The following is a 21,087-nucleotide window of genomic DNA, read 5'->3' on the forward strand; positions in this document are numbered from 1 at the left end:
CACTAATACACAGGCGGTCGGCATTGTTATGCGTGTTTGCGCTCTTGTTTGCATATGATGCATATGTTGTCTTCACATATTTGTAACGTTATGCTACAATTTATTCATACATATTACTGAACACTACATATTCTTTTAGAATAAAACAAACAGGCTGTGGCATCATATGTTTAATTAATCATCATATATTCACATCGTCGTCAATTATCAATCACAATCATTAGAGATATCATTGTCGTCAATTATGTCATAATAGTCAGTGTTGTCGTCATTATTATTGTTTTAACGCAATCTTTTAAATATACAGAAACTAAGCCGTATTAATGTGACATCAATGCATACATGCATTCCGTCGTTAATCCTTTACAAATATGACACCAAATAGAGATGTAATGCAGCTCCGTCCGTACACTACATTTATATTTCAAAATAACGTTTTGCCTCGATCATAGTTACTCAATCGCCGTACAATGTCGTCCAGTACAAAAAACAAAAACGACACCATATGATGTCGACTCAATATCCGGTAGCACAAGGTACTCAAATTACTTTTCCCGGTTTTTAATGACGTCGAGGACCCAGGGTCCGTATAGCTCCACCCGGTGTTCCGGCTCCATGAAGTTGACCCCGATGTCAGCGTCGTAACGAGGCGTAAAAAAGAACGGAACGGCGTAACGGTCGGTGCCGATGTCGATAACCCGGTGTGTCCTCGCTTTTAGCCTTCCATCCATCATTCTGGAGAAGATGTCTCCGATGTTCATGACGAGACTTCCGGGTCTTGGATCCACTTCCGCCCACGAACCATCTATGGTCTTAAACTCCAGTCCGCCATAGTCGAATCTAGTGAGAATCGTCATGAAGTTTTTGTCGATGTGTTCCGGAAATACGACGACTTTTCCATCTTCGACAATCGCGTTTTTCGGCGGTTTCCCTTCCCAAGGCGGGTAATGCATGATCCTTAATGTAGAACATGGTTTGTCCGAAAACATGTCTTCGAAGATGTTTTCCTCTATATCCAAACCGATGGCGACTAGCTTTAGAATCTCTAAAGCTGTGTTGTGTAGAATCTCATAAGTTTCTTGAAGGAATTCCTTAAAAGGGAATTCCCCATCTTCCTTTGGCCAAGGAGACTTCTCGTAGAACCTGTTATATTCAGCAACTGTTACGTCAACATCTTTGATATCGCGCGCGAATTTAAAACCTTCCTTCCGGCAAGGTTCTTCCTCTGTGACTGGAAAATACCCTCGGTAAATGTTCGAATTTTCGGGGTTCCAAAGTTTTCGCATCACTGTTCGCTTGAATTCGATCGGCTTATCGAAAAACCATTTGCATGCGCGTAAAAGCTTATCACAATCTAAATTCGCGACGTCGTCTATAAATAGAAATCCTTCGTTTTCGAGACCAAGGACTACTTTCTTTGCGAGCTTCTTGCGCTCTGTGTAAGCCTTTGACATGTCTATGATAGGAAATGATGTCGTCATTCTCGTGTCATACATTAAAAACCTGAAACGAGAATCAAACAAAAAATCAAACTAAACCTAAAAATGAAAACAATAATTATTTAAAACAAAAACGCGAACAAAACACAACCTTAATATAGTTAAACAAAAAAAATACGCCTTACAATCGATTGGATGCTTAACCATATACTTCTATGCGCAGCTAATTAAGCTGCTTAAGCGGGACAGAACTGGGACTTTAATTGGCATTAAATATTTGTTACAAACGAACATGTATGTATATGTAAAGTAACCGTTCTGACTGAAGCTATATTTAGGTTAACATGGCAATTTTATAATTTATACTGATTTCAATTTGATTGTTCATTTTGCATACATTTAATTTTTCATCAAAAAAATAAATACAATGAAAATAAAAGTGGTTCTGAAGAAGATAGTGTCCCACTGGTGCAAAAAGGTACTATATGAAATTGAAATTAGAAGCAACTTGGTACCTTTTGCACTTATTGGGCGATTTTCGGGCTAAAGAGCGTAAATGCACACTGACAAATATAGAGACTATTTTCCATATCACCAAACAATCAACCAATCGGAACGCGTACACGAGGTGTGCGTTTATTTCTAAAAACGGGGTCACGAAGTCCCGTACATGAGCTTACAAGAGCAGCAGGCGCGTGTTTGCTTAAGTTTATTCGTGGACGAGCCTAACTTTATGCGGCCTTATATACCCCGCCGTTGGTACATGTTTAGTTTTTCAGATTAGTTCAAATCTGTGTTTAAACAACATTACTGAAATCTTAATTAACGCAATACAGCTAAATAAACTTAAATACATACCGGCTTACACGTTGTAGATCCAAATAAAATGAAATGAAATGCTTATATCGAGAGTTCCTAATGCAGTCAACACAAAGATATCGATATCTACGCGTTAAACTCAGGTAATTTGCAAAGACAAAAGTAAATAAACGGTTCAAAATTTAACATGATAACGCTTGTTATAATTGTCGAAGGCTCTTCTGACAATAATGATGTTGGCGATATTGGTGGTAGTGGTATTGGTAGTGTTAGTCCATACAACTTTCTAGATCTTTGATTTGTTTAATTGTCATGTTTAAACACTCGGGGGTAACTATATTTTTATATAATTAGGTCTGAAGACAACTACCGCTTCTGGACAATGACGTTCGTTTTGAGTAGAGACACTGAAATTTGGTTAACATTAATCAGTAACTGTACTTGGGTCATGTCATATAGCTGGACCGATTGTTTTAAGTATGTATCGGACAGTTTAGTTCTACGCAAATTTGTTTCGACTGTAAAACCGTTTGCGCAATAAGTGTATGCTTTTTCGGATATTCGATTAAAAAACGGGATGCATATTCAATAAGGGAATGATACCAAGAAATAAGTACTATACAGTTTAGAACATTGATAAACAATGTGTAGCCCACACAGTAAGAATCGACCAACATTCCTGCGACTTGAAACCCCCTTTTTATCGCGTGTTTGTAACAACAATCAAGAATCTCATTACGGAAAACATTCAACACTGCCTTATAACTGAAAATGTTTTGTCAAAAAGAACGACTTGTTTAAAACGGATAGCTTTCCTTCAAAATAATCAATTTGTAACTTAATCATCATATATTTAAAACATGCCATAAAGGAATATGTGTTTTATATAAAATATAATCAAAATCGTTGTGATTTCATCTTATGCCCAAAAATAAATCGGAAAACTTTATTTTCTCTAACAACAGCTTAAGATATCAACTTTTATGTAGTGTTATTTGATAAAACTTACCACATAGAATATCTGATTAATTTAAATTATTCATAGACGACGCTCTGATACTTATGAACCATGTGTGGATGGTGGTGCATCTTGCCGCAGGTGTAGATAATACTTGCATACTATTTACTTTTGTGCGCTTTTTCTCTGACCAATATGATTGGAAAAAAAACAAAAGCATTTTGTTTATTTTTGGCAAGCAATTGATTAATAAAACACATTGATGTAAACTAAGGCTTTTAAAGGTTTGTCAATCGTTAAGCAAAGTATTTGAACGTGCGCAGGTACCGCACCAACAACCCGTTTATAAAACACACATAACGTCATATAACACGAATGCAATCTAAATCTTTCTACCTAAATATACTGGAATCCTTTTTTAAATTTTTGTGACACTGAAGACAAGACATGGGATTACGTGTAGCATTTGGGAATTTGATAAGGCCCGTATTCTGTAAAAGGAAATCAACAGGCTTTAAAATGCAAGTTTATTATCGATTATAAATAAGTTATATTCATCTATCATTTGACAGAACAATGACCCGCGTTATATTGAGCAAACAGGATCGGATACTAATTTATGTAGTTCATTTTCAGTCGGGATGTGTTAGAATCTTGTATTCATTGTTTTACTGCGAGTTGTATTTTGAATTGTAACTGTGAAAAAAGAACCTGTGAGAATTGTCCTTGCACGTCCGTACGTCAGTCCGTCCGTTTGTCTGTCACTACCACAATATTGCGGGAGATATCAATTAAACGAATTTGCTTGTTTATCTGTTTTCTAATTTCTTTCTGATAACCCACGACCCATTTGCTTAAATTGGAATGAAATTTATATGCGATAATGTATTAAAAGTTGAAAGTAAGAAATTTTGTTTTCCGATTTACTTTGTCGATATCCATTTGATGTTTTATGATATTAAATAAAATTGCAATCAAAATTATTAATCGACACAGAGAGTTACATTATTTTCAATTGTATTTTTATTTTTGTGCTCAGTTTTGTTCTGTAAGTCATATTTGCGAGGTGAACTCACACGTTGAAATAGTCGTTTAATTCAAAGCTCAACAAAACAAATAAGAACACCCGTCACCCTCGATTGTTATATTAGCAAAAGATGGATCTATCAAACAATTTGCTATATGTGATAAAAAATAGTAAAAACTACCGCGTACGTTCTTAAAATAAAATCTGTACTTTAAAACATCTGAGTCATTGTAGATTTAACCCTTTCCCACAAAGAAAAGACGCAAAATGTAAATGGCTATGTGCAAACAGCATAAAACCAACACAGCCTGCAAGGAACTCTGTTCGGGTGTTATGCTGTATCTAAGGTTTGGAGATGAAGCCTTAAAAACTTTAATCTAGTAAGAAAGGTCTTAAATTAAACATCACTTTCTAAGGGACTACAAATGCGTGAAAATACGTATCCAAGTGGTAAAAAAATATTGATTTCAGCATTATTACATTACAGTGGCGTATCAACAACTTAAAGATTATTTTAATTAAAAAAACAGCAACTCATTATTGATAACGAAGTTCATGTAGATAGCGAATGATTGCTTTACATATACGCCATATTTGCCTTCTGTAGTTTCTCTATTCACATGCACACTTGTTTGTAGTACATGTATGTAAACGTTTTCCTAAAATGCAATACTTGTGTTGGATAAGATTTTTATCGTACACGAACTGCGAGGATACAAAAATCACATATATTTCCCTAGCAATTCCAATAAAATGGTACTGCGTTATTATACATTAATTCATACACATAATATGCCGTGAATTGGTGAAGTCATATTAAGAATCACAATTAATACCGTTGATATGCCCCTTAATGTGTATTATATACGTATTGTTTTTAATTGAATACTTAATTTACCTAATGTATTTATCACACCATTGATATCTTTACATAATATTCAAATCTACATTTGCATACAACAATAAAATAGACCACCAGAAGTGTTATACAGACGCATCTAGGGAAAACGGGGATAAATTCGTATTATAAGTTTGGAATATTATAAACGCGAAGTGTCGTACATCGGATATCAACCATATAACACACACTGATTACTTACTTAATGTACCATACATATATGTTACCTTCTTATTAAATTTATGTTATTATTTATAATTCAAGTTTATTTTTCAAATCTTTTTTCATATTGGTAATACGTGCTCGGAAAGACAGTCGACTCGATCAGTGCATAACTCAAAATAAAGCAATGCTTAAGAAACTAGAATGAAGCTAAAATAGTTAAGTTGTCATAAATTCAATTTTTCGCCAACCAAGTTGTTCACTACGATTTGAAATTGGCTTGTTAGATCGTCTGCTTGAATAAGCTCTTTACTGTAAACAAAGATCAGAATGGCTGGACATTTGACGCTTAATCATGTCAAGCATTACATCAGCGAAGCTGGCTTAATCCCAACTAAGGCTGCAGCAAATTGAACAGTTGTTCACCGGGATTTTTACCCCAGCCATAGGAGCGATCTAGCGAAAAAAGATATCTTCATACCATTTTCCATCTCTCAAGCCGCGAGCGCAAACCGCATAAAACTAACTATATAGTTTATGAATATTTGTTGAATATACTTACAAAAGCAAATCAAAGGCCTCAATTTACTATTAACCGTTGAAAAAAGTCTATGTCGTAATATATATGTAGTTTTACAAAATGTATGGAAATGCAATTCGGATGCGATTCAAAACGGACCATATGGGCGAAATAAAAAATAAACATATGTGTCTATGTGTTTGGCCTAAATGTCCTCTTTGTAATAAAAAAAGCCTTGAACGCCGAGAAATCCGATAATGTTATCTTCAGGTGGTTTGTTCGTGTTCTTTTTTTCAGAAAATGCTGACTCTTTTCAGAAAATGTTGAGGTATTATCTCACAGCTAAATATAAACGACGGTATAGAATCAAACAATAGAGCCACGTTAAGATACATGACGTTATAAAAACTACAGACGACTATCGGTTAAATGTAATATGCGTTTACCACCGTGAGGTACATGATTAACCGATATAAATAAGGCAACTATATATAAACCCAGATAATATGAGTTCAAATTATGAGACGCAGTAAAATTACACTTATTGACAAGGCTGAGTTTATTCCGCACATAGTTACAGGTCACAAAACAGTATATGTGTGCTATTCTAAACTTTTACATAGTGTTCTTTTAGTTTTCAAAAGGTTTGATTTATGACTATAACGAACTAATGAACTGATTACTTGAAATTCAATTATCCTTAGGAATATGATACTCAAATCCGGTATGCACTGTAGATTGTTGAATCGGTTAGGTATACATATTATGCCTTATTAATATGTTCTATTGTTTGCTACAAAAAGACCTGCTACTAACATATTTCGGGTACTCCGTCACGATTAGAAAAATAACGCACATGATTTCACGAATGGAAGCATTACAAATATATAAAAAAACGAAATGTTAATCATATTTTATTTTAGGAAAATAACAATATTTCTATGGATAGAGAATAAGGACTTTGTTCATAGCAATCCTCTTTGCAATATAGACTCGCAAGCGATATAAATATTTAAACAATAAACGCCATGGTAAAATTGGTGCATGTATTTATCGCTTCAAATCGAGTATGTGCGTATTTGCGTTATTTTTGCGCAATAATAAGCGGCGGGTTGTTGAAAACTAAAACTCCAAATTAGGAACCATATAAGAGTTTACATTTGAGGGCAGTTACGTCAATGATATGTTATATTTAGGTATCAATGAATTAAGTATTTGAAAATCTCAGTAAGACATGTTAAAATTAATGTTAAGTGAAGTCACAGTAAAAAGATTTTACAATGTGAAGGATTTGGCCTTATTGCCTGATTGTGGAGAGGAGCCATGGTAGCAAGCTCGGTCCTCTTGTTTTATTTTTACGACAGAAATGACGTCAAGCAAGCGCCAGTGTCATGGATCATACGCTTAAAGTTATATCATATTGTGTATGTAAGATAGACAAATTTATAAAATTGAGGAAGCAATATATATTTTATCAATGGCGTGTTTATTAGTCAGCAATTGAAGTGATTATATTTATACAGTCAATATCAGCACATTTGTCACTGTACACACACTGACGATCTTGCTCCAATGCCGACTTGAGGAAAATATGATTAATAAATAATTGCTACAAATTTTATTAAACATGATTTTGTTTACTGGAATAAAACAACAATACAGCTCTGAATCTACATACAAATCGTTTTATGCCATAAAGGAATATAAAAATCAATACAAATATAGCAATTACGACAGTAATTTTTGAAGCAACCGAGCAATTTATCTGCCATCTGCATGCTAATTTTATTGTCTAACAATACTTTAAACAACATATAATCTTACTTGCAAATTCGGAACGACACAAAACGACAGGAACGTCAATGGATACTTGTGTATGCTCTCTTGTATCCGGTTTTAACTTAAGTTTACATTACTTACTGTATTGAGTCAACAAAATATCCTACATTAACACCGGTTTAACATTCTGTGGTGACATTACGTGAGGTTATATTGGGATAATTCAACGAGTAATTATGAGCAGGGAATCGTTGTGGAGTTAAATAAATGCATAAAGCTTAACTTTCTGAGTTCATGTTTTTCCCGTAATAGCTATATATTGCATAATATTTTATATTCAGCGCTCACTAACGCAGCTGTATGGTGGCATAGAAGTGCCATCTAGAACTTGTGATGCAATATATGGTCGTTTAGAACTCGGAACAATCCTTAAACGTGTGTCATGCTTTTAATTGATTTTTTAAAATAAGCGTAAAATATCGAGATAGCGGTTAAACTTCCATATAACTAAAAAGACTGCAAGGTATGGTGTAAGTGGGTTAGGTTTGTTTAATAAACGTCACGGATGACACCCCGAGCAGTCATATATTGTTATATTGTGTTCTTGTTATCGTAATTATTCAAAACTATTATTACAGTTTTGCTAGTAAATTCATTTAATTGCATTTGTTCAAATGCAAACATTTTTGAACAATTCACTTATAATATAATTTAGCGTTCAACAATGTGGTTGTTGGCCACATACAACTCATACTATTGATATATGCCAGCTTAAGAAACTATGTAAATTGTTTATTCCTGTAAACACGTTATCCATCCGACCTTTGGGTTTCTTGTCCAGGATATAACTTGAAATCTATTAGAGGAAACATTATAAAACTTTATTAAAATGGGGTGTTCAATAAAAAGCCACAACCAACAATTTCATTGAAGCCCTTTGTTAAATTATCATGCTGTTTTCATCAGCATGTAAATATTTTACCGATGCTTAAGATGGCCATCGTTAAGGGAATACGGATTTGCAAAAATATAATTTATTTTTGTTTAATGTACATGCTGTAAACAAAACTTTGTTTATTTTTAATTTCGTTCATCGTAGTTCTACAGTGCGATCGCGTCGAATGTGACAACGATGTGCGGTTCATAATTATCTCCACAAAAGGAATACTTGCACGAGTTCTGAATGTATTTATTGAACCTTCAAATACATTGCAGCTTGCTCATAACGTTATTGTCTATAAACAGACACAAACATGCTTTAAGCAATGTTTCTTGCATACTCTTGTCCAGAAAACAGTGAATTTCTTGTCAACATGTGTTGTTGTTTTTTTTGCCCTTAAATATGCAAAGCAATATTTTTAATGTGCTAAACTTTCCAAGTGTTTATGTTGTTTAAAAGCATAGTATTCTGATAAAGTCACTGGCGACATACAGACATGTTTAAGCTAAAAGCAATGTTTCTTTCCTTATTTGGGTTACAATATTTTTTGGTTTAATTTTAATTTTTTGCTGTGGAATATGCAATTCAGTATTCTTATGTGCTATTCAACAAATTTAGCTTTCTTGTAATAGTATGATTTAGAAACAGCAAATAAAATGCTAAAAGCAATCTTTCTTGCATACTTTTGGTTGGCAGCTTGTGATTTTTTTTTGTTGAAATGGGGATTTAAGGCAGTACAAAATAAAAGTCAATTGTCTTATGTCCTTTATTTTCTATCATATCATCTTAATAAACACATATAGTGTAATTGTTAAGATACGGTCCTGAAAATGCTTAAAGCAATGTTTTTTGCAGACTTTGGTTCAGAAAATATTTTTTTTGAAGTAAACATTTTTTGTTCCAACAAACATCTTATTCAACAAACATAGCTCGCTTATAAAATAATGTTTAACAAACTGGAACGCACAGTCTAAAAGCAACGTTTCTCGCATACTTTTAGGTAAAAATCAGTGTTATTTTTTATTATGATTATTATTATGGAGATTTTAGATCGTAAAAGATGGACGTCAATGTGCTTCATTTTTTTCAAACTGTTCATCTTTTTCAACAAATATAGCTTACTTATGAGTGTTTTTTTCCAAACAGGTACGCTAAGTACGATAATGTAGGTTTTGTTAACATACTTTGGGTTAGAATAAAACAGGTTTTTTCTTTTCCAATGTGGATTTATGGCCGTAAAAAAGTGAGTCGTAAGTCTAATATGGTGGATTTTTTTTCCGTCCATCTTTTCAAAAAAATTAGCTTACTTATACTGCTATTGTTCACCAAAACGTCACCTAAATGGCAAAAGCGATGTTAATTGCATACTTTGGGTAAGACAAAGTTATTTATCGTTGAAATTTGCATTTATGACCATTAAATATGCGAGCCCATATTCTATGGCATAAGCATATGAATGTATAAAATTTCCCAACTGCTCATCTTGTTCAACAAATAAAGGTTACTCATAATGTATTTGTTTAAAAACAGGAAGACGAAAGATTAAGAGCAATATATCTTGCATACTTTTGTTTAAATATTACCCAATTTCCACTATGATTCTAGTCTGCCTATAAGGATCTTTCTTGATGTTTTTTAGGTTAGGGTGAGATTTCAAGACGTACCATTTTATATATAGTAATGTGGACCACAAAGTGTGATTGTTATATTGCTATGTTATGACGAACTATGTGCTTATTGTTTTGTACTGTCTGGATTGCAACAGGAGGAGGAAGTCCAACTTGCCGTGTTATTCAAAGAGTATGTTGCCTTGTTTCAGTTAACAGCGGAGAGACACTAATGTCCCCCTGCAAGAGCCCACAGGCCGACCAAGCCGAACCCAACCGACCCTTCGACCTCTGAAATACATGTAATAAAACAATCGATCCCACATCCACATGCTTGCCGTCCGCATCAACAGGCTTTCTTGGTTGAAGTTACAGGATGACAGAGTAGGCATAATTGACTATATGCTTTTAGTAGTATTCTGACTAGGATGGAACAATTATAAGAGTATATATCCAATTATTGCTTCAAAGGCAAAACATGAGGTTTGGGTATGTGGGTGATTCATTTGGATGTGGTATGTGGGTGGAGTATGATGTAAGTGTATGTGGTTGGTGTATGATGGTATGGTTTGTGGATGGAGCATGATGTAAGGGTAAGTGTATTGAGCATGATGGTGGGATGTGTGGGTGGAGCGTGATGTAAGGGTATGTGGATGAATCATGAGGGTGGAGTAAGTGCCTGAAGCATGATGGTGGGATTTGTGGATGGATCATTATTTAAGGGAAGGAGCACGAGGGTGGGGTAAGAGTCTTGAGAATTAGGTAGGGGTGTGTGGATGGAGCATTAGGGTGGGATAAGTGTCTTGAGCATGAGGATGGGATGTGTAGGTGGAGCATGGTGTAAGGGTATGTAATTTTTAGCAAAAGTGTGGGGAAATCGTCTTGGGCATTAGGAAGGGATTATTGGGTGGAGCATGATGTAAGGGTATGTAGATTGAGCATAAGGGTAGAGTAAGTGTCTACAGCATGAGAGTGGGATGTGTGGGTGTAGCATGATGTAGGGGTATGTGGATAGCGCATGAGGGTGTGGTAAGTGTCCAACTTTCCAAGTTGTAATCTTCATGCATAGGTCATTGAGTTTATAATTTTATTTTTTCTCTGTGACAGGCGTTTCTTGTTTGATTTATTTTTAGCAGTACATAAACAACCAAACAATGTAATATGGAGTTTTTACACCCATTATTGCTGCTTCTTCCTGTATTTGTGCGATGATGATCTGAAATATAAACTTCATGATGCTATATTCTTTAATCTTTTTCTATAAAGAAGGAATGTAGTTGACACTTGATCATAGTTTCATTCCATCGTTCCTCAAAAAGTTGTAACTCTGTTGCTCTGGTATCGTCAATACCAGTGAGTAATTAAATGGTAATTAAATTGAATGCGTTTTAATTCCCCTTTATTATTGTTTAATTTGAGTTACAATGCTATGAGGTTAAATTTTATTTACACGTTCATGTATTATGAATATTGCTGGGCCAAGTGTGAGGTTGAGCGCCCCAAAACCGGTTTAAACCACAATGCTTTGCATTGACCGTTCCAAGGCGTTGACCCCAGCTTTATTTTTATTTGTGTTGTTTTGTATTGTGATGTATTGTCCTGTTTTGTACTGTTTTGGCAATCGGCCACTTGCCTTAAATAAAGGACCAACTAATTGTTTATAATAATAACTCAATACTACTCCAGCAGCTGGAGTTTCACTTCGTTATATTGAGCATAAGGATGGGGTGTGTGGGTGGATCATCATGTAAGTGTATGGGAAATGAGCATGTAGTTATTGTTTGTGGATGATAAATACAGGTGGCTTATGTCGGTGGAGCATGAGGGTAGGGTATTGGGTCAGGAATGAGTGTGAGTTATGTGGGTTTAGCATGTTGGTATGTGTCACCCTTAATACCGTAAAAAACATACATTTAACAGTTACATCGTCGTGACATATGTGCTGTGAATAGCATGGCGTAAGAGGCTTACATTATATCAGGAAAAAAATGTTCAGTTTTATCACATTTTGTACATTTATTGATATATGTACATTTGCAACTTGCACCTATTGCGCCAGATGGTGTGATCGCAATGCGCATGAGCCTTCGCATATTTAACAGGTCTTGCAGATTTTAAGCTACAACGGAATGAAATTACCAATACGACAAAATCGAGCATGTTTGCTCCAAAACACCAAATAATTGGTTCATGTTCGCAATTGCATATTTTCACATTCACTCGCCTATATATCTAACACTAAATATGTGTCAGGATGTTTACTTTACATATATATGCGTAACGACAATTTATTACAAAACATTGTATAAACTAAGCTGTAAATACTACATTATTGCCTGCTCTAATAATGGCATACATAGTTTGTAGCATTTGATTTGTTTGAATATTATTGAAACAATAAAACTCCGTGAAATGCATCGAATGAATACATTGATTAAAATAATAATCAACAGTACTGTTATGAAATTTTCTACACAATTGTATAATTAAAAATACGGCTGTTTTAGATACAACAAGGATACAAATTCTATAAAAATGTTTTGTTAATTATAATTTATTTCCGATGTGCTATCGTTATTTTAGGTAGAACATAACATTTACAAAATGCAATCTAATACAACACTACAATATAAATATGTTTCTGGCCAAATGAGCAAAAGGTTCTATGGACTCATGGTTACTGCTGACACTGTTATTTCTAAGCGTTTTTTCCTTAGGACAACAGTCGATGACGTTTTAATTTCTGTATTCACTTTCAATTAAACATGATACAACGAATTCATATAATCAACAGACTGTGAATTTGTATTGTCGCAGTGTCATCAGACATTCAGTACCTGCGTAAAATGTATATTTGTCATTGTGTACGGTTCATGCATTATTGGAACGATAAAGAGCACCTAAATTTTAATAAGACAGTCAACGAAACACATTAGATCAAAGTTGTTCAACGGCACGTAGCAATTACTATGAAATACATTTGCAACAAAACGACGGTCGGTGAACGATTGAAGAATCGATCGATATCAGGGCACTTGAAATTGAACGCTTGCGTCGTGGAATTAATTTGTGTACTCTTTTCTTGTCAGGTGCATATCTAAAAACTAGAAGAGGCATAAACATGAAATTTAAAGTGATAGTTTGGGCATTTTTCACTGTTGAATTGAGCTGAAACGAACTAACAGAACAAAAGTAATAGTAAAATAATGTGGTAACTGACCAATTATCTGCAACTCATCTTGCTACCATTCGTTTATAATAAATATATATTACATTTGATATTTAAAATTATTGTACAGTCCTCTTAGCTTTGCTGAACTGTCTTTTTATTAGGATCGGAGTTAATGTTAGTGCACTGTGTCGCATGAACAAATCTGCATTAAAACTAAATTGACATTCAGATTGTACATCGAATCATTTCTGACGTCAGTTGTCAAAACGAAAGTAGGGTTGATATTCAAATGCATTATTTTTTTCTCTTTCCGGGATATTGTTTTAGTATGGTGATGTTGCATTTACAAATATAAGTGAATATGAAATGAAAACACCAAAAATAAACAACGGATGCGATAGACACCTATAAACATAGCATATACTGTAAGATGCGCATTATATCACTTTAAGAGATATGTTAATCCCAATAGTAACATTATCAGTGCAAAATAACTATAACCCTTGCTGAAAATTATTTTAGAGGTGTTGTCCTTTTAGTAGTTTTGTAATTAAAATTGTTTCTGGGAGCTTACGTTGAAAATTCAACAGGACGAATATATATATATATATATATATATATATATATATATATATATATATATATATATATTTTTTTTTTTTTTTTCTGCATTTAACAATTATTTTTTGCTCATGTTTCAGAGTCAATCTTCAATGGGCACCAAAGATTGTTTAAAGAAGGCTCAACCACGCGTTGGGAACTGCAATGGAACCGAAGTTTAAAAAAGCGAATAAAGAATAGCTAATGAGAAAAACAAGGAGCCGCTTTGTAGCAACGCAACAGAATATGCAGGTTTATATATATATATATATATATATATATATATATATATATATATATATATATATATATATATATATATATATATATATATTTATATATATATAATCAACACCTTCAACTCATCCATAGCCGTAACTAACCACCCCAAATATAAGCACCATCACCACTTAATCGTTACTGGTTCACCACTATATTTATAATAGTCACAACAATATAACAAGTATCGAAATCCCATCGACACATGCATTACAAACACCAACAGAAGCATCATGTCTTGCTGTCTCTCCCGAAATCATGGGCATCAAAAATATGATCACCAGCAGCTTACACCGCTACAAGAACATAACCACGGCAGACATCATAATCCGCACCAATGATATTGGACATTGATATATTTTTACAACGAAACTCGATTCCCCATATGAGTACAATTAATGCAGTCAGATATCCTAAAAACACCCATTAGGTGGTAAAATAATCTTCAGGTAAAACGCCAACTAGGTAGTAAAATAATTTCCAGGTAAAATACATCAGACCAGCTCGTGAGAAATGATTCGTTATAACAAGTTATCTGTGGTATGATTGTCCTTATATTTGGTATAAACATCGTCTAAATTACACCCAACTTCTGCGGATTGAAAGCCATACATCCTTTTTCATGACCCATTGTTGAATGAGAATTAATGCAATTATTCGCGCCACAGGATTTAGGCAATACATAAATTTCCAGATTATGTACAGTATACATGAAGAAAATTTGTTAATTGAGCTGAAACGATTTAGGAATGTGTGAAATGTCCTTGTTTGATTTATATGAATACATAACTATAATCATTTCTATTTAATAGAGTAATTACAGAAAAACTAGACTAATTTAAAGAAATTTCAAAGTGCATCTAATATGGTTTTTCTTAAATGTGCAAACATCTGTATTTTAAAACCTTAGCGAAATGCAATGAATTCAGTCCTTCAAACGTTTTGAAACTAACACCATGGAAAGCTCGTTAACAGCAGCAAAACAACATTTCTTGAAACGACATGACGCACGCATTGTTGTGGGGCATCTTATCAAGTCAAACACAAACACGTTTTTATTGATATTTCGATACAGCATTACAATTGATGTATTTCGTTTCACCCTCATTATCTATACATTTGCAATTATAATACGATAATGACAATACTGTACAGCGGTAGTGTATGATATCTTCCTTGCGACATCTGTGACGCCGACATATTGCAGCCGACACACGGTAATTGGACGCAACGATTTAAGCGTTACAGTAGACCTTTAGACAAAATTTGACAATGGTAGCACGCAACAACAAAATGTATGAATAACCGAAGGACACCAACAAGCATTTAGTTGGTGTTATTCAGTAATACATGACATGTCCGACTTTGTTGGCAAACACAAGAGATTGCCAAGACTAAGACAGCTCTGTTATAGCAAGCACCTCAGTAAGGTCCTTACTGTTCTTAGAGTTTGTTAACGAAAATGACTTTTTTGTATTTTGTTGAACGAATCAGTATATCAGGGAGCAAAACTAAATTAAAGACGAATATACGTAATTAAAATCACGGTCTTTTAAAGAAATCATCGATTGCTTTGTGTATCTGTTTCATGTTTTATGAATTACGAGAATATACATCGGTTAATGCGTAGAGTGCAGTACATTATGTCTGAATTATCGAATGAAAAAAGACTTTTACCTTCTGCACTAATATTATGTACATAACAATTTGCATGGCTTTATAAAATAATGCTTTAAATAATGTGTTCTTACCTATTGTTATACAGGAAAACATTAGAATGATAGATTATGCTGATAATTGTTTCGTTTCGGCCCAATAGGGAATAACGGTGTAGCTGTGTAGTTGATCCTTACTATATATATTTTGCTAAAATATGGTACAAATCCGTAACTAATTATGGTAACAAATCTTGATTGCATATATTGATCTGTAAACCATAAGCGATATGAATCATGTGTGTGTTACCTAAGACTATTGAAAGGCGTGAAACTAACTCTCCATTTATATGGACCAAAGATCAGTAAATTATAAAGAAAATCGGAGCACAACACAAGTTTGATTTTGATTGAAATTGATGCTCCAACGCCCAAACATACAACAAAAACAATTTCGAATCATCTTAAAATATAGTATGACGTTTGTGTTCGTCAGACCAGAGATCTAGATTTAATATTCAAACGCGCATACACTGAATCACATGATTTTCCATTCAGAGTAATAGTATATATCCCTGTTCTGAAATTGAAATTTGTATTACCTTTGAGCTATACTTACAGTATGCTTTACTAGAAACCAATTGTTTTGTATTATTATAGTCAAGTCTGTGACCCATGGATTACTTTAAATAAATATAATGTGTTTCTTTCTTGATTGCTACGCGTAATCTTAAAGGAAGGGCACAACTATCTACATTCCCATAAAAAAGTGATCATGTGCTCTTTAAGGATTGTGATGTAATTATTTACTAAACACGGTTGTAAAGGATAACATCGACTGACAGTTTTAATCAAAGAACACTTGCATACTTTGCATTGTATCGTATTAGGGACACCTTACTAGTTATCTAATGACGCTTATCATAATGCTTTATGTATTAGTTTATTTTGTTGATCAAGACGTAAATTATGAACTTATATATAAATAATAAACACAAAGTTCCGCAATGTTTATGCACACCATACTGAACACTAGGAAAAATGCTCATCCCGAGCCTCGTTTTGGATTCATTGATTATGCGTCGAAATAATCGAAACTCGTTCAGTCTACATCAAATAACGCGACGAGCATGAATGATTCAAGTCGAAGTTCCAAACGCTTTTTCTCTCTTCATTTTGACAATTAATGTAATATCACACGTTAGTTTGTAGCTTAAAAACAAGAAACAATACATAAAAAACAAAGAACTTGAAAATATCTTAAAGTAATGCAATTAAAATACTTGTTTAATGTTCTATTTCCCAAACAAAATTTAGTACTCGACAACGCTCGATCATAGACACATAATTAAGCCTCGTATATTAATTCACTATATGCACCTACCTCCTGAGTACAGATTTCATTTTCGTCCGCAGTTTGTTTTGCTGCCGCACGTTTGGTTTAACGACGTACAGGGAATAAAGTGCCACCGTTAGGAGAACCAGTTTTTTTTTTGCAATCGATTATTTCTATTTGTATTATTAATTGACTATTTTATGTTTTATAATGTTATGTTGCTATACCTATATTCGTGACACAGTTTGTATATTTAGGTATTATGACGATGAAGTAAAAGTCTGAATAAACTGTCTGTCTGTCTGTCTGTCTGTCTGTCTGTCTGTCTGTCTGTCTGTCTGTCTGTCTGTCTATCTGTCTGTCTGTCTGTCTGTCTGTCTGTCTGTCTGTATGTCTGTATGTCTGTATGTCTGTCTGTATGTCTGTCTGTCTGTCTGTGTTGACAGCGAGCGAACGCTAGAACGAGATATAAATGCAATATCGCGCGATAAAATCGTTATCGCGGGCTCGATAATAACTTTTTATTTCGTTCAAAGTATGCTACAAGAAGTGTCCACACTTAACACAAATATGCAACTCACTTTATTTTTAATATTTAAAGTTTGGGTCGTGAAGTAAATCAGACGCGCGTATACCATGTCACACTAATACACAGGCGGTCGGCATTGTTATGCGTGTTTGCGCTCTTGTTTGCATATGATGCATAAGTTGTCTTCACATATTTGTAACGTTATGCTACAATTTATTCATACATATTACTGAACACTACATATTCTTTTAGAATAAAACAAACAGGCTGTGGCATCATATGTTTAATTAATCATCATATCTTCACATCGTCGTCAATTATCAATCACAATCATTAGAGATATCATTGTCGTCAATTATGTCATAATAGTCAGTGTTGTCGTCATTATTATTGTTTTAACGCAATCTTTTAAATATACAGAAACTAAGCCGTATTAATGTGACATCAATGCATACATGCATTCCGTCGTGAATCCTTTACAAATATGACACCAAATAGAGATGTAATGCAGCTCCGTCCGTACACTACATTTATATTTCAAAATAACGTTTTGCCTCGATCATAGTTACTCAATCGCCGTACAATGTCGTCCAGTACAAAAAACAAAAACGACACCATATGATGTCGACTCAATATCCGGTAGCACAAGGTACTCAAATTACTTTTCCCGGTTTTTAATGACGTCGAGGACCCAGGGTCCGTATAGCTCCAACCGGTGTTCCGGCTCCATGAAGTTGACCCCGATGTCAGCGTCGTAACGAGGCGTAAAAAAGAACGGAACGGCGTAACGGTCGGTGCCGATGTCGATAACCCGGTGTGTCCTCGCTTTTAGCCTTCCATCCATCATTCTGGAGAAGATGTCTCCGATGTTCATGACGAGACTTCCGGGTCTTGGATCCACTTCCGCCCACGAACCATCTATGGTCTTAAACTCCAGTCCGCCATAGTCGAATCTAGTGAGAAGCGTCATGAAGTTTTTGTCGATGTGTTCCGGAAATACGACGACTTTTCCATCTTCGACAATCGCGTTTTTCGGCGGTTTCCCTTCCCAAGGCGGGTAATGCATGATCCTTCATGTAGAACATGGTTTGTCCGAAAACATGTCTTCGAAGATGTTTTCCTCTATATCCAAACCGATGGCGACTAGCTTTAGAATCTCTAAAGCTGTGTTGTGTAGAATCTCATAAGTTTCTTGAAGGAATTCCTTAAAAGGGAATTCCCCATCTTCCTTTGGCCAAGGAGACTTCTCGTAGAACCTGTTATATTCAGCAGCTGTTACGTCAACATCTTTGATATCGCGCGCGAATTTAAAACCTTCCTTCCGGCAAGGTTCTTCCTCTGTGACTGGAAAATACCCTCGGTAAATGTTCGAATTTTCGGGGTTCCAAAGTTTTCGCATCACTGTTCGCTTGAATTCGATCGGCTTATCGAAAAACCATTTGCATGCGCGTAAAAGCTTATCATAATCTAAATTCGCGACGTTGTCTATAAACAGAAATCCTTCGTTTTCGAGACCAAGGACTACTTTCTTTGCGAGCTTCTTGCGCTCTGTGTAAGCCTTTGACATGTCTATGATAGGAAATGATGTCGTCATTTTCGTGTCATACATTAAAAACCTGAAACGATAATCAAACAAAAAATCAAATTAAACCTAAATATAGAAAAAAATTTATTTAAAACAAAAACGCGAACAAAACACAACCTTAATATAGTTTAAAAAAACAACAAAAAAACTACGCAATCAGAATTGAAAAATCGCCTTACAATCGATTGGATGCTTAACCATATACTTCTATGCGCAGCTAATTAAGCTGCTTAAGCGGGACAGAACTGGGACTTTAATTGGCATTAAATATTTGTTACAAACAAACATGTATGTATATGTAAAGTAACCGTTCTGACTGAAGCTATATTTAGGTTAACATGGCAATTTTATAATTTATACTGATTTCAATTTGATTGTTCATTTTGCATACATTTAATTTTTCATTAAAAAAATAAATACAATGAAAATGAAAGTGGTTCTAAAGAAGATATCGTCCCCCTGGTGCAAAAAGGTACTATGTAAAATTGAAATTATAAGCAACTTGGTACCTTTTGCACTAATTGGGTGATATACGGGCTAAAGAGCGTAAATACACACTGGCAAATATAGAGACTTTTTTCCATATCAACAGACAATCAACCAATCGGAACGCGTACAGAAGGTGTGCGTTTATTTCTAAAAACGCGGTCACGAAGTCCCGTACATGAGCTGAAAAGAGCAGCAGGCGCGTGTTTGCTTAAGTTTATTCGTGGACGAGCCTAACTGTATGCGGCGTTATATACCCCGCCGTTGGTACATGTTTAGTTTTTCAGATTAGTTCAAATCCGTGTTTAAACAACATTACTGAAATTTTAATTAACGCAATACAGTTAAATAAACTTAAATACATACCGGCTTACACGTTGTAGATCCAAATAAAATGAAACAGCTTATATCGAGCGTTCCAAAGGCAGTAAACACAAAGATATCGATATCTACGTGTTAAACTCAGGTAATTTGCAACAAAGACCTATATAATACATGTATTCTATAGGTCTTTGTTTGCAACGACAAAAGTAAATAAACGGTTCAAAAGTTAATATGATAACGCTTGTTATATTTGACGATGGCTCTTCTGACAATAATGATGTTGGCGATATTGGTGGTAGTGGTAGTGGTAGTATTAGTCCATACAACTTTTTAGATCTTTGATTTGTTTAATTGTCATGTTTGAAAACTCGGGGATAATTATATTTTAATATAATTAGGTCTGAAGACAACTACCGCCTCTTAACAATAACTTTCGTTTTGTGTAGAGACACTGCAATTTGGTAAACATTGATCAGTAACTGTACATGTATCATGCCTACAGCCGGACCGATTGTTTTAATAGACCACCAGAAGTATAATTCAGACGCATCTTGGGAAAACGGGGATAAATTGTATTATAAGTTTGGAATATTATAAACGCGAAATGTCGTACATCTGATATCAACCATATAACACACAGTGATTACTAACTTATTGTATCATACATATCTGTAACCTTCTTATTATATTTATGTTATTATTTATTATTCAAGTTTATTTTTTCAAATCTTTTTCATATTGGTAATACGTGCTCGGAAAGACAGTCGACTCGATCAGTGCATAAATAAAAATAAATCTATGCTTAAGAAATAAGAATGAAGCTAAAATAGTAAAGTATTCATGAATTCAATTTTTCGCCCGCCAAGTTGTTCTCTACGATTTGAAAATGGCTTGTCACATCGTCTGCTTGATTAAGCTCTGCACTACAAACAAAGACCAGTATGACAAGAATATTGACAAGCATTACATCAG

At 34.4% G+C, this 21,087-nt stretch overlaps 3 protein-coding genes across 4 annotated transcripts in view; 1 reads left to right on the plus strand and 2 right to left on the minus strand.

Moving 5' to 3' along the window:
* Positions 1-7,831, minus strand: part of LOC127836561 (uncharacterized) — a 274,313-nt gene extending 266,482 nt beyond the window's left edge. The window contains exon 1 of the mRNA XM_052363217.1: positions 7,648-7,831. The gene's annotated coding sequence lies outside the window, so the exon portion shown is untranslated. The remainder of the gene's footprint in view (positions 1-7,647) is intronic.
* Positions 1-21,087, plus strand: part of LOC127835807 (guanylate cyclase soluble subunit beta-2-like) — a 296,454-nt gene that overhangs the window by 233,519 nt on the left and 41,848 nt on the right. The window lies entirely within an intron of this gene.
* LOC127836562 (uncharacterized) lies at positions 156-20,310 on the minus strand. Of its 2 annotated transcripts, none has more exons than XM_052363221.1 (2): positions 20,158-20,310; positions 156-1,503 (listed from the first exon to the last, which is right to left on the minus strand). In XM_052363221.1, the coding sequence occupies exon 2, from the start codon at positions 1,494-1,496 to the stop codon at positions 546-548; it is 951 nt and encodes a 316-aa protein (XP_052219181.1). In that variant the 5' UTR covers positions 1,497-1,503; positions 20,158-20,310; the 3' UTR covers positions 156-545. The 2 variants fall into 2 exon arrangements, with proteins under 2 accessions (XP_052219181.1, XP_052219180.1); XM_052363220.1 differs by lacking the exon at positions 20,158-20,310 and adding an exon at positions 2,298-2,413.

Source organism: Dreissena polymorpha, chromosome 6 (genome assembly GCF_020536995.1).
Source record: "Dreissena polymorpha isolate Duluth1 chromosome 6, UMN_Dpol_1.0, whole genome shotgun sequence".
Taxonomy (NCBI): Eukaryota; Metazoa; Mollusca; class Bivalvia; order Myida; family Dreissenidae; genus Dreissena; species Dreissena polymorpha.